This window comes from Ambystoma mexicanum, chromosome 5p, assembly GCF_040938575.1.
Source record: "Ambystoma mexicanum isolate Mex_15411 chromosome 5p, UKY_AmexF1_1, whole genome shotgun sequence".
Lineage (NCBI taxonomy): Eukaryota > Metazoa > Chordata > Amphibia > Caudata > Ambystomatidae > Ambystoma > Ambystoma mexicanum.
Genome location: NC_090930.1, coordinates 460347493 through 460362443, shown reverse-complemented (window position 1 = coordinate 460362443; position 14951 = coordinate 460347493). Strand labels below are relative to the sequence as shown.

Genomic DNA, 14951 nt, shown 5'->3' with positions numbered 1-14951 from the left:
GTGCTGGTAGGTGCCTGTGGCCAGGAAGTGGAGTACAGACACTACCTTCAGTAGGGGGGGATGGCGGTTGGACTTTCTATCATGCTGACGATGTCGTTGTGTGTCATGTCTACGATGGCGGTGATGGTGTCCCGGTCCAAACGGTACAGGGTGTGGATCTGCTCAGCAGTGAGGTTGAATGGATTGGCTCTGATGCGTGGGATTGGGGGCTGCCTGCGTGGTGGCACTGGCTGTGCTGGTGGGGCTTGCTGGGCCTGCCTTGCCCTCCTTCTCCTCCTGCGTCTCCTCTGTGCTGCCTGTTGTTGTTGTTGTTGTTGCTTTTGTAGCACATGCATTGCTATCAGGTCCTCCAGCCCCAACATTGCTAGTCGTATTGGCATCATTGTGGAGTGTGACTGGGTGTGGGAAGGGGTGGGGTGTGCTCTTTTTGTGCTTCCCTGAGTCTGTATTGCCTTCACCTGTGCTGTTTCTGTGCACCTGTGGCAGCTGCATTCACTTAACATGGCCCTTTACGGTTGGTTCGCGATGGCGTTATTTGCACCATGGCGGTAAGGTACTTAACGGGCTGGGTGATGGCGTTAGGTGCATGTCCGCTTGGGTCGGCATTTGCGTACCTTTCCGCCATGGCGCTAAGTACGGTGTGGGCGGTCGCGTGCGCGCACCCTTGGCGCAGTTAGCGCCAGCGTTAACTACGATGCCTCTAATGGCATCGTAGTTAACGGTCACGGGTCATGATCGGACCTGGCGGAAAACGATGGCGGTAACCATTTACCGCCATCGTTTTTCACTTAGCGCCAGGGTCGTAATGAGGCCCCATGCCTCATTACACGGTAGGCGGAGGACCAAGGTGCTAATAGCACCTTGGTCCATGCCAGTAAAATACCGGCACCGCCTTGGAGGAAAGGGGAAATACCGGCCCATTCCAAGGTTGGTGGGGCGGTAATTCCCCCTTCCCCCATTGCCCTTCCCCATTCCCATTTTTGCCCCATAGGGCTCTATGGGAATAGGGAAGGCGCTAATTACGGTGCCGCAAATTGTGGTACCGTAATTAGCACCCTGGTCCCTTTGCGGGTTGGTTTTTAACGCCTGCTAAACAGCAGGCGTTAAAGTACCAACCCGCAAAGGGACCTCGTAGCAAGGCGATAAGGGTTTACCGGTACCGGTGCCCTTACTGGTACCGGTAAACCCTTACCGCCGTCCGTGTCATGAGGCCCACAGTGAACACTTTGGCCGCTACACAAAGCTTGTCATTCTCTTTCTTCTTCCCTGTCCTTTCTCTTGAGGATCCTTTTAAATGACGGCTAACTTCTACAGAATGGACTTTGTAGGCTAACAATTGTGGCATTTTGATTCTTTCAATGTAGAGGTGTGGTCCCAGTGTTCCATGCCTTTGTACAACCATCCCATAAAAGAAGTGGCATATGGCATTACCATGCGTCACTATGGATTGACTCATGTAAAAATCAGGCAACATCCTGTAAAAAGCAGGCAACATCCAATCGAAGCCTGACACCCACATCAACAATTGATGCGTGTAGAGTGGCTAGCAGTTTTTCTGCATGAAGAAGCTTCTTTCAAGTGCTTTGCCCCCATTGAATTCAGGATATATTAGAAAGATGGCCCAGAACTTAATTAACAGGTGGAATGCTTGTTATTTACGTTCTGGACCATTTAGTTCCTCATACGAAATAAGGCACCTGTCTGTCTCCTCTCTAGGTCTGGCCAGTTGCTCCTTCTTTTATCCTAATGAAGGTTATCTCAGTAAATCCACATCTCTTGCCCAGCTCCCAAAATTCCTTCCAAGTTAGGCCTAGAGATTCCAGCTGTCTGATATCGACATTATTGGGAGAAAAAAAAATAGAGTTGGAGCCCCTATTTGTTCACCCACGGTTTTGATTTAATTTACATTTTCAATAAGGATTGAGGCTATCTGATTAGCTTTAAAAGCTTCCCAATGGTGGATGAATCACCCTTAGAAGCCTTTCCATGATGGAGGCCCTTATTTAATAATAGGTGACTAGAAATGAATGGCAAAAGCTGGGTATTTGTCTGGATAACTCTATTAAAACATTAAAGAGGTTTACATTTTCAAGGATTGGCGTGTTGTATTAGAATGTACAGGTCGTTGCCCTGTTTGCTTATCTTTTCTTTCATTCATGGTTCAGCATTTGTTTTATGCAGCCCTTTTCTCAGACAGCAGACTGATGAACTTAAGTATTGTTTCATAAATTGATCTTCCACCCTTACCGTAGATCCAGCAGATTCCAACCAGCTCCAATACTGCAGCAATGAGCAGCGCCCATCCGCCAGTGAAATAGTCAATCAGATTTACCCAGTAAATTCCTGCCTTTAGATAAAACAAAAAAACATACTTGAAAGGTCCTGTTTTAATATGAAATATCAAACTGCAGTTGATTTTAGAATAATGGGTTTAAATACATAAACTTCAAAAGTGCACATCAGATTATTATTACATTCGAATACTCGCTTAGTTTTTATTCTCCAATGTCCTGCATTTTGACCTTGATCCCTTTCATCCCTCACAGTGCAGTGTACAGAGCTAAACTGTTTATAGTCCTTAGGTACATTTCTTGGATGTGTTAACCTGTTATAACATAGATGCATTCATGCATCTGTCTTCCTCTCCCTTACCACACATGGGCCTCATTACAACATTGCCGGTATCCTGGCGGTAAAATCACCAGGATACTGGCAAATGGTAACACCATTACTGGCACTTGGTCTGGTGGAATTACTGCTGGATTATGAGTGCCAGTAAGGGTGGTAAATCCCCATTCCACTGAGTCCCATCGGACTCCATGGGGGAATTTGCTGGTATTACCGGCAGCAGTAATACCGGTGCTTGTAACAAAAGTGATTTTTGCAAATAGATGGAGGAATTAGGGTGGAGGTAATTCCTCCACCACATCGGCGAACTCGTAGTTGGCAGGTGCGATAACATGCCAGTAAACAAAATTACTGGCACGTTAATACTGACTGTGATGAAGCCTGTACTGAACATACAACATTGGTTCCACCAGTGAGACTTCCTTCCTCATACTTTTTCATTTCTATTACCGATCTTAACATCACTCACACCTACTTAACCACTTCTACCTTGATGCTACATTGATCTGTGCAGTGTGCACCCTGCTCTTCTACAACTACCTCACTATTTACCCCAGTTGATACTTCAAACAGCTAATCAGTAAACCATTGAAGTCACAATCAGTGGCACATGTCTATTTCAGCCTGCTTCCTTAAGGATCAATCTATGTATTCTTGAAACAGAATACATTGGGCCTCATTACAAGTTAGCCAGTCCGGATATAACGGTGCTGGTAAAACCATACCGACACCGTTTTCCGGACCGGCTAACTACAAGTTCTGTGGCCGTGTGGTGTTGCACCTGCCAGGTCTGACCTGGCGGGCATAATGCCTGCGGCCGCAGACGGACACAGAGACACCGGCATCATTATCACATGGTGCTGGTCTTTCCACCTCCCCATTCCCTTGGAGTCCTATGGGACTCCACGGGAATGGGGATTTACAGAATGCCGGCTCAGGATTTACCAGATCACCGGGGCTGTAATGGCCCTGGAATTCCGGCAAGTCCGGAGCCGGTAAATATCTACGGTCTGGCGGCAGCCAGCTGGTTTTACCGCACGGCTATACCGGACTCATAATGAGTGCCATTGTTTCGAGTTAAGATATCTACATGGAAATATCACCCAAAATCACCTCCCTAAATCAAGCATCTTCTGTTAAATACTGGCCCTCATTACGACCCTGGCGGAGAGGGGTTTACGCCAGCGTAATGCATGGCGTACCTCTCCGCCAGATTACGAGTTCCCGTAGCGCCATGGTGATTTTTACGCCTGCTTTTTGCAGGCGGAATAATACATGGCGCTACGGGACTTGTTGTTAATTACGCCACCGTAATTTACGGTGGCGTAATTAACGCCTTCCCCACTCCCATTATACCCTATGGGGCAAAAATGGGAATGGGGAAGGGTAAATGGGGATTGGGGACTTACCGCCCCGCCAACCTCGGAATGGGGCGGTAAGTCCGCCAACCCCCATGGCGGAGTTGGCAGCTCAGCGCCATGGTCCATGGTGCAAATTGCACCATGGATCTCCGCCAGGGTCGTAATGAGGGCCACTGTCTTTAAGCGCATATTTCCTTCCTAAATACCTTTTTAACTTCTGGTTAATTTCTGTTGTTTTAGGCAATACCACCACCGATAGTCAGATTACATATTAACAACAAGGACATGAAAGTAAAGCCGAGGATAGGTATGGCGAGGCAAGTACTGCAGTCAGTAAAAAAAGTAAAAAAAGAGCCTGTGTAAGACTTACTTTACCAAATTATGCATTCACTCATTGCTTTGGGATTCATACGTCTGTTGCTCTGCGTGGTTTTGCTTCCAAGACCAGCAGGTTGCCCTTGTGCTATGCTCTGTTCACTTGATTCATCCAATAAACACTAAGGATAATTAGTGTTGATTGTAAAAATAATACATTCCAATTTCCGGGGATGGCATGTTCCCATTAAAGCAAACTCCAATCCTACATCATCACGCTGTTAACTGTTTACTGTTAACATATGACACATCGTGCACATGGCAGTAGCTACTTCTGTGTTCTAGATTGTGGGTTCTAGATTTCAGCTATGCACTGGTCTTATTGTGTGCAGTGAATACAGCCATGGCCCAGCTGTATTTTATTCCATAATGGGGATGCTAGTGGGAATGCAATTTTGCAACCTATAGTTTTACTGCACTGGCCCTGCACGGTGTGTTTTACTAGGCTTCCCTTTGTAATGGGGATATCATTAAAAGCAGCAGTAAGTGACTTTAATGCCAGTGGTATTTATTCTGCCCATCATACGATCTTGTCCTTTAGTTTACTCTCCTTTTATATCCTACTTGTTTCTCAAATAGGGTGTCATTTGTGCGCTCATAAACCACCAATATCACAGGAGTTTAAGGATATTACATTTCATTTCATTCACTCTGCTCAATTTCTCTCTCAAGCACTTGCATTCTCTCGCCTTGATTACAACAATTTTTAATCTCAGGGAAAACCTGGATGAACACAATAATTTTGTTTCAGCAGACTTGAATGTTGTTAATTTGCTTGATCACATTCCCAAATCTCACCCAAACTAACCTGAAATCATCCGAGCTGTATCCTCCATCCCACAAAATGGCTCATGAGTTGCACACTCAATCACAGTTTCTGAATGTAATCACCTGCCTTTAACCAACTCTGAGTTTTACTAATTACTGAAAACACATGTCATGTTAGTGATTGTCATTCCATGTGTTCTCTATCACATTTATCTTATTTAGTAGTCACACAAGAGGGCATGTGTATTGCTCACTTTGCTCATAGGCAGGGGTTGTGCAGGCAGCAAAAAGCTGGGGTGGCATGATAAACTTTGTGCGACCCGGGAAGCTGGTTGAATGAGGTTGAAGGCTGGGGGAAGGCAGCTAACTGTATTCGGGCAGCTGCGATAACATCAAAATGTTCAACTGCGGCCAGGCAATGATTTTTACGACCTGGTATTATTGTGGAGAGGAGATTTTTATTCTTTTTAAGTACATGGGAGCCTGTTTTAGTGTCCAGGGACGTCTAGCCACCTGGTAAGGTCAGTCTGAAGCTGGGTAATAAACCTGGTGGAAGGGGTGCTTAAGGCAGAATGGATGAATGGTGTATGGGTTTCAATCAGGTTCTCAGGAATGACCAGGATGTGGCCAGAGGCAATGTGTGCTGAAATGGTAGTCGTTCGAGATTAGTGTGCAATGAGGATGCCAGCAAGTCTGGATGCATAATATGCCTATCGCCAGTTTAAAGGGAAACTAACCTGTTTGTTTCTCTCCCTCCTTGCAATGTTGAAGTATCCTTGGAAAAGCCATGTGCATCACGACAGGGGTTAGTGGTCCCCAACTAGATGGAATCTGTAGTAAATTAGGATTGTTGTGTGAATGTGTAACCATGTGATGATGTTATGAACTACTATGGAAAGATCCTGAAATGGGTGTGCTGTAAATATGAGATAATGCAAATGTATGTTGAAAGAGGATGGTGGTTAAATAAATGCATCCAATGAGACTGTGTAAACAAAGGAGGATTCAATTTTTTTTCTATAGGTTTGACCAATCATGTTCGGGTGATGACTTTATAATGAAATATGTGGGAGTTTGTTAACTGTTGCAATAATGTATATAATGTGACATCTTTGTGTGGTTCATAGAGACTTGGGTTAGTTTGACTTTACAGCACCATCTACCCCCTCCCGGCCATTTGCACAATAAACGTGCTTTACGCAAAAACATACACTAGCTTCTTAAGAGGTGGACCTTTTTTGGGTACGGAGATCGTAGTTCCACCCACACATTTGGTGACCACATTTGGTGATCTCCAGGATGTCCTAGACGATGGGAGTCTGTCTGCACAAATCATCTGCAATGCTGTCTCTGAAGGGATCAGTCTTGCTTGCACAACAAAAGGAGAGTTCTGCATGTGCCATATTGGTTAAAGACTGTCTGCTTCCTAAGGGCGTGGTGCCGCGGTCCCGCTGTGCGAGGGAAAATTCAAGGGGCACCACTGCAGAGTGCTTCAGAGACCACTTTACGTGAGTGCACTTTGGTGGGTAGAGCAAGAGGGTAACAGGGATAAAAAGGAGAGTTTTCTCTTTGATTAGGGCTTTCCTGGTAAGGGGGAAATAGACATGTACGTGTGGAGTGAGATAAGGTTTGGTAGGTTGAAAGGGTGAGTGTCCTGGAGGAGCATACAAACTGTTTTATGTTATAAGTTTTTTCCATATACTTTTACCTATTTTGTTATTTTAAGAGGGTTGAGGTGGCATCTCAACTGCACATCGTTTGTGGAGTGTGCCCTGATACCCTCCGGTGTGCTTGTCTGGTTGGCTGGAGCCCTCACCCAGGGTTGAGGTGGTCTCTTATGGTATGTCCACTCATAGATACCTTTCTAGAGTATACCCTTGACAGCCTTCACTCTGCTTGTCTGTGCAGTTGGAGCCCTTGCTGCACAGAACCGATATTTTTACCTAGCTTCTTTTTTTTCCTTGGTTAGTCGAAGTAGTGAAAGGTATCTTCCTGTAGTCAGAAAAAGACGACATTGTAGTTGAAAATGTTGCAAAAGAGACGAAGAAGAGATGAAGAAGTAAAGAGGGTTTGTGCCGTCATTGTGTTTTGTATAATATGCTGTCTTTTGTGTAAGAGTGGGGAAGTATAATTACAAGTGAATAGCTAAGTAAGGTGATTGTGGCTAAAGTGAACAAGGTGAGTGATTGTGGGGAATCTTTAAGAAATTGGGAAGGGGAAAAAAATGTTAATTGTTTTGAAATGTTGTGCAACGTGTTCGGCTTCTGTGTTTTAGATTGTTGATTTTTGGAATAAAATTGTTAGAGTCAGACAGGTTTGGAGTAAGGAGGGTCCCTGAATCACTTGTGTCAGGTACTTCCCGGGTATAAAGTAAAGTTTTGAAATACCATCGAGAATGCTTATCGGAAACTAAGAGGAAAATGCTTAATTCTTGGCCTAATGAGGGGACCTATGATAAGGAAAAGTTGGAAAACCTGTACACCTTCTTAGTCACTGGAGACAAGGCATCAAATGTAGAGAACTGTTTAAATATTTTAGAATTGCGGAGGATGTTTGAGAATGGCGGAAAGGCCAACAATGATTAAATTGCATAGGACGGGACGAGATAGTAGGGTGCAGAGATTCCTTATGCACCATCCCCATATGGGTGCAGTCCTTTGTCGCCCGCAGAAGGATATATCAACCCTGAGTTTGAACCTCCATTTTCTCCAGCGGCCACTCCAGTGGTTATGAGACGGACATGGGTAACTCCTCTGTCAGCTATGATTTAAGAAAGGTGGGATACTGAGGAAAGCCGAAGGGTCACTGCCTCAATTCTCAGGACCATAGGAAAACTAAGAACGGAGGGTGAAAAGGGAATAACTCCCCCAACTGCTAGATTATCAGAAAGACTAATGGTGGAGGAATTAGAGAGAGTGAGATAGGCAATCGAAAAATTAGATGAAGGGCTGAGTATGGGTGGCAACAGGAAAACCATGCCTCCAACCACCAGAATAGAGGCTAGGTTGCGGATGATAGTTGAAAAGCAGGAGTGGAAAAAATTGGCAGAAGCTTTGATGTTAGTGGAGAAAGAGGTAGTGCTTTTATGATAGCAGAGAAGTGGAGAGCGGGAAGAAGTGAAGTGGCAGGTAACAGATGTAGAAGAAGAAAGGTGGAGGCATAGACAAATCCTCATTAGGCTCGATAAGCCAGTTATCAAGGAGGTAAACATAGACTTTGAAGGATAAAGTGGTGTTATGGGTGCAGGACATGAGCACAGAGAACAGCAACCGGCATACCATTGTAGTGTGGAGTATGCTTCCTACAAAGGCCAGAGGAAGGGATAGTCGGGGGAAGGCAACACGGAGGAATGGGAATCAGATGATGAGCAGGGAGAACATGGTGTAACAGCCCCACTTCCCACTCCAGCAGCTGTGGCCACAGAAATCACACCATGGGGTCGTAGGACATGCCATGGTGCTCGTATGGCCATCTTCAGAAGCAAAGGAAAGATGGGGAGAGCTCCAGTAAAAGCAAGTGTGACTCAATTTCCATTGCTCCAGAAGGGTCAGTGGTCACACATGGACCAAATTATCTTGATGAAGGCACTCCCTTCACTCACTGCAGAGGTAGGGAAGTGGATTTATGCATTGGAAAAACAGACTGCCCGTGTCAAGTTGGCCATAAGGGACATGAAAAGCTTGTTCACAGCTCTAATGGGGGAAAAGGGCACACAGGTTTTGGAGGTGATCAGGGTATCCAGGAGTTCAGTTGAATATGAACAGCCATGATGGAGCAACCTTAAAAAATTACAGGGCACAGGTATGGGAGGCCCTGTGTGGTAGGTATCCTGATACGCCATAAATAATTTTTATTCTGGGCAAGACAATGAAATTGGATGAGGATCCTGCTGCACATATGCAGTTAATTCAGGAGATGTGGACGGCAGACACGGGAGAAGTGTGGGATAAGAATGTGGCTATTTTCTATCATATGCTAAAAAAGGGGCTTCCCAAAGAAGTCCATCATGATCTGGATAAGGTATTGGGAATGGCGCACATTGTGCACTTTTTTAAGAGGAGGCAAGTAAAAGAAAAGGAGAGTACTGAACAGGCAAAACATGCAGTGGCCAATCTTTTACGGAAAAGTAAAGATCTGTTTAGAAGGAGCTGGGATTAGCAGCACCACGAAGGGGGAGCAGGGACAGGAGGGTCATATTGAATCAGGTATGGCACAAGGTTGGAAGGATGAGTATGTGCCCGGTGAAAGGGAAATGAGAAGGTTTCCGAGGGGTAGGGGAGGATTTCTGCAAGTAGGTGGGTCATTTGGCAGATCGGGACAAGTAGTAAAGTTCCCGAATGTGGGAACTCCCGTCCTCTGCACTCTATCAATGAGGCTCAATTAAGAGTCCTAGTTATTTTTAAAGAACGTATTCAAATTGTTAGTTTAGTCTTTCCTTTTATCAAAGAGAGACAATTTGAACATGTGTTAGGATATAATCAAAATTTAAATGTGAACATCCATATACAAATATAGATTGTAATACACATCACAATGATTTAAGATACACAAGAAATTTCATCAATCTTGATGCTTTTATTGTAGGCCCAACGCGTTTCATGAACAATCACTTCTTCAGGGGCAAATCATAATTATTTTTTATAATAATCTCTGAAAAAATTAAATATTTAAATAGTATTCATTAGTACACTAAAATATTATACAAATGTTTGTGTAAACAGTGTTCTACCTCTCCCAAGTATGTTCAATATTATTGCACAGATATCCCGGTGAATCTGTTAGGCAGAGATCTCCTCAGTAAACTCAACATGACATTCGCCTTCATGGAGGAAGGCATAGTATGTTCAACTCCAGGTTTGTATCCAGTGAGAGAAACCAAGCTTTTGCTTACATGTTACAAGGACAGCATGACAAGGGGGGTACCTGTACATACTCCTTTATGGAGTTGTGTTGAATTGTGTCCCGGGAATAAAAAATTCGACATGGCGGATACTGACTGAATTTTTGTTTTGACCTGCTGAGTCGCAGGAGGAAACCACCAGCACCATTGTCACAGTCTTCCTAGAACTAGTGATTATCAAGAAGGACAGGGTGGTTCTCTTAGGCACTGATGATGAAGGCGGAGAGTGGCGCATGGTTTTGTGAATCATTCTGACCTTATCAGTAAGTGACGTGTCCAATGAACAATGAACAATTGTTCGAGGATGGCAAATAAACAGTTGAGATGGTTTTTAAGATTGGGGTGCTGTGCTAGATAACAATAGAACAAAGGGAAGCTCCACAGACAATGTACATTGTTAAAAATACATCTCCATATTGGAAGGAGGATTTGGAGAAGGTACCCAACCATTTATGGACCAGCAACCCTCATGATGTGGGGCCGTTAAAAATTGTTAAAGCAGTTTGGAGAAAATTGAAACCTGGTGCGATATTGCCATGCGTTAGGCAGTACCCCATGTTTAGAGAGGCTAATGAAGGGATTTATGAGAGCATCATGGCGTTGTTGAAGCAAGTCATAATGCAACCTTCATGTCCCCATGTAACATAAGCATATACCCTGTGAAGAAAGCAAAGGGGTCCAGTTGGATGATGGTTCAGGAAATGCACCCTCTGAATAACATTGTCGAGGCAGAGTTTTCGGTGGTACTAAATCCTGCTACCATTCTCTGTACCATCCCTACTGGGTTGACCCACTTCACAGTGATCAATTTAAAAAATGCATTTTTCTCAGTCCGCTTACACCACGATTTCCAGCACCTTACTGCGTTCATGTATCGCGGGCAAAGATTCAAGCATACGAGTTTGTCCCAGGGGTACTGGGAATCTCAGAGTGTTTCAATAGGGTGGTTCAAATGGCTATGGGGAATGCACATGTGTCCATTACAGTAATCCACTATGTGGATGGTTTACCAGTCTGTAGCACTTGAGAAGAGCAGTGTCAAGGAGATTCAAGAACACTCCTCACCCTGCTGTTTGTAGAAGGGGTACAAGTGGACAAACAAACATTGCATTACTGCCAGACAGAGGTAGTATATTTGGGGCAATTGATAAAATACGCAGGAAGGCAAGTAATGCCTAAGAGAGCCACTGCATTTCAGAATGCCACCCAACGAGTTACTGTTAGACAAATTCAGCAGTTTTTAGGACTCTGTAACTATTGCAGATCATGAAAATTTGACTACTCTAGTTGCACAAGGCCCTTGCTGCAAGGACTTAGGGAAGCACAGAAGGTGAAAGGTCCAATAGAATGTCCCGTAGAGATGGTGACTTGTTATCAGGAACTCAGGGCTGCTATCAGCAATGCTCCAGTCTTGGCGATCCCGGATTTTCAAAAGTTACTTTTATCTATTCTCACATTCAGACAGGGAAGGTGGTGACAGGAGTGCTGGCTCAGAAATCATCACTAGTCCATAAATCCTTGGCTTATTACAGCTGACACATAGACCCAGTTATGCAAGGCCAGCTCACATGTGAAAAACTTCTATCGGCAGAAGCTTTTGTGATACAAATGTCTTCAACCATTACCATGGGTTGCCAGGTGACATTGTATTTGGAGCATGAAGTGGTTGCAATTCTGCTTCCATACATCGAATGAGGTTTCTCCTAGTCAATCCCATGACATTTGTAACCGAACCAGTGACACCTGATGACATTTCCCACGACTGTGTGATTATGAGATAGAAGAGGAAGAGAGGATGAATGTTAAGGAGGATGCCTTGGGGGGAGGTGAGGTACTCTTTGTTGATGGTTCCTCGACAATTAATCCGGACACTGGTGAGAGGCATACAGGTGTGGCCGTTGTGGGCCTTGTGGATGGGGAATACCAGGTCAGAATGAAAAAATGGTTGCCTTCACATTCCTCCATGCAAGCAGGGAAACTGGTGGCACTCACAGGTGCTGGAAATATGTAAGGGGAAGGCACTCACTATTTATTCTGACTCTGCACTTGTAACTTCCACTGTACATTGAGGCTTGTCAAGACGGTAGAGAAGAGGGTCTAGGAGATCTAAAGGGACCCCAGTCCAGCAGGGTGTGCTGCTATCCAGACTAATTGAAGCGTTAACAGCGCATACTAACCATACTGACCCAATAGCGCTTGGAAAGGATGCTGTGGATACAGCAGTGAAATAAGCTGCATATTTTCCATTCACAGATTGCTAGAAAATGGGAACAGTGTCCCAGCAGATACAGCTGCCAGCCCTGTACACTCCGGCCCCTTTGCTTCAGATTGTGATAATGCAGGAACACACTTAAGGATGAGAAGGAGCTCTGGGCAAAGAAAGGGATGTGGATCTCACCCACGGATTTGCTGTGGAGACAGGAGCTTACAGGAAAGGCAATATGCCTGTACTAAATCAGACTACTGCAATAGCCTGCTCATTGGATCATCCCAGGCAAATGTAAAAAGCCTATACGTTATCCAGAATGGAGCAATTGGGGCCATTTGCGGCCTTGGCTGACATACCCATGTTACTGTTGCTTGAAGAAGACTGCACTGGTTTCCTGTCAGTCAAAGAATCAGATTTGAAGGCACCATGTTAGTCCATGACTGTCTGACAGGTAAAGCTCCAAACTACCTGTCAGCCAGAATCTCCAGAGTTCCCTTTTGACAAAGTGTTTGTTCCAACAAAGACATTCTCCTACAGCAATCACAAGTTCTGTTGAAGAGGATTGGTGGCTCATTGTACCACCCTCAGGCGAACGGGATCGTGCACCATTTGAATGGAGTTCTCAAAGTTCATTTGTCAAAATTGTGTAGGGCTTTAAGTAAACACTGGCTTTCTCTGCTTGCTCTCCACCTTAGTCCTCATGAAATAGTACCAGGGCACAGATTACAAACACCACTATCACCTGCACGCACAGCATCAGATGCACAAAGGTCAGCAGAGATTATTGGTGAGGAGTTTAGGGAATACCCTAGGGCTTTAACCAAGAGTGTCAGACTTGTATCTTCACAGGTTGTGTTCTTTCATCAACAGTTAACGAGAGAAAACATCAAAGAATTCAAAGATTTACACCAGCCACTGTTGCTCCCCGGGGACCTAGTATATGTTTGTTACTTCATTTGATGCTGGAATGAGCAGCATTTCCATGATCCATACTGAGTGATTTTTGTGACTCTGACCACTGTGAAGGTAAAGGGCAATAAGAGCTGGATTCACATCAGTTACATGGAAAAGGATACCAGAACCCCTGTGCCGGCACAGGAGGAAGAGCAGGCTCAAAGTTAAGTGTGCTCTAAGGATTCGCAAGTTCGTTCCAGTAGAAAAAGTGGGAGTGAACAGACACCAGAGACTGTTGTTGTAAACACAGAGAGGGAACTTTGGACTTAAAATATATACTAGGATGTTTGAGTTTATGTTTTTATTGCTTTTCTTGTTATTTGGTTCAGGCATGCTAGACAATATGAATGTATACATTTGTAACATGTCTAGTACTATATGATTTGGTAAAGTGGTATTTAGGCCACCAAGAAGTATTGATTCTGACCTCAGGGACTGTTGTTGTAAACACAGAGAGGAAACTTTGGACTTAAAATATATACTAGGATGTTTGAGTTTATGTTTGTATTGCTTTTCTTGTTATTTGGTTCAGGCATGCTAGACAATATGAATGTATATATTTGTAACATGTCTAGTACTATATGATTTGGTAAAGTGGTATTTAGGCCACCAAGAAGTATTGATTCTGACCTCATGAGTGATTATGACAATGTAAATTCAATCCAATAGTGGATGCACATGGCTTGGCAGCAGATCATGTCTGGTAGTGGCATATGAGGAGGGTGGGAAGACAGGTATCTGTAGGATCTTGCTACATTTGCTCTTGTATCCCCCATGCTTCTGCTGACCCAAGACTGTTTATTCCAGATGAGCTTGGGTTAGTAAAAACATGGTGCTTGGTGCACCTAGCCCTGTGCAGGGTCCAATGGTAGTTTCAAGGGCAATCAGTCACAACTTCTGTCCTACCTATTGACAAGGATTGTTCAAGCATAGATCGTGAAGAGAAGGATGTAGAATGTACGCAGAGAGTCCAGGTGAACTTTGAAAGGTCCATTGTAGTGAATAATCGATGGGAGCAAGGGGTGGGGAGTTGCAGAGCTGGAGGAATGAGTGGATACTCAGAAGAAGGGGTGGCACATGTAATTTGAAATTGTAGAAATGTCTTGAAAAGTACTTGAAATATCTGACATGGCTCAAGGAGCAAGATAAACCGGCTAAGACCCAGTTACTCACATGTTTTTCTCTGTGTTTTAAGGGCAATGCCACAAATGGGAGCTGCAGCTGCACCCTTTGCATTGCTGATCTGGCTGGAGGTACGTCAGACTTCATAATGTGTTTTGATCTTGTGGACAGTGTGTGTATCAACAATTACCTCCAGCCTGGTGAGGTGTGTGCAGTCTCACTAGACTGCACATGCCTGTTCTTATTGTTCCCCAAAGCCAGATTACACTTGCCAGCCCAACACCTTAAGCCACATCTGGGCCCATTTTGTTTCCTGTGCCCCTTGCATCCCTTGTGTTATCATACTTGGACAATTCAATGACTTTGCCTGAGCATGAAGAATCAAATTTGTTGAGAGGGACAAAAAGATCCAATTACATTTTGTCAGCATCTAAGAAGCTCTGATGAACATTCCTGATCAGTATCGACTGTTCAGTCAAGCTGAGATGTTCTTTTCTTCTCTCTTGGCCCCTGATGCTCAAGCTATCGTGAATGCAAAGTGGCTTCAAGTCACCTGTTATGAACTTTTATTGTTTGTAAATTCTACAGAGTTAGCTTTTAGTGCAAGAAAAGAAGAACTGCATGCCTCGAGGCA

General features: G+C 44.3%; 1 protein-coding gene across 1 annotated transcript in view; it reads right to left on the bottom strand.

Moving 5' to 3' along the window:
* LOC138481018 (sodium- and chloride-dependent neutral and basic amino acid transporter B(0+)-like) overlaps nucleotides 1-14951 on the bottom strand; it is a 401144-nt gene that overhangs the window by 87426 nt on the left and 298767 nt on the right. Inside the window, exon 11 of the mRNA XM_069612865.1 lies at nucleotides 2248-2347. Within this exon, the coding sequence (XP_069468966.1) occupies nucleotides 2248-2347 (100 nt within the window). The remainder of the gene's footprint in view (nucleotides 1-2247; nucleotides 2348-14951) is intronic.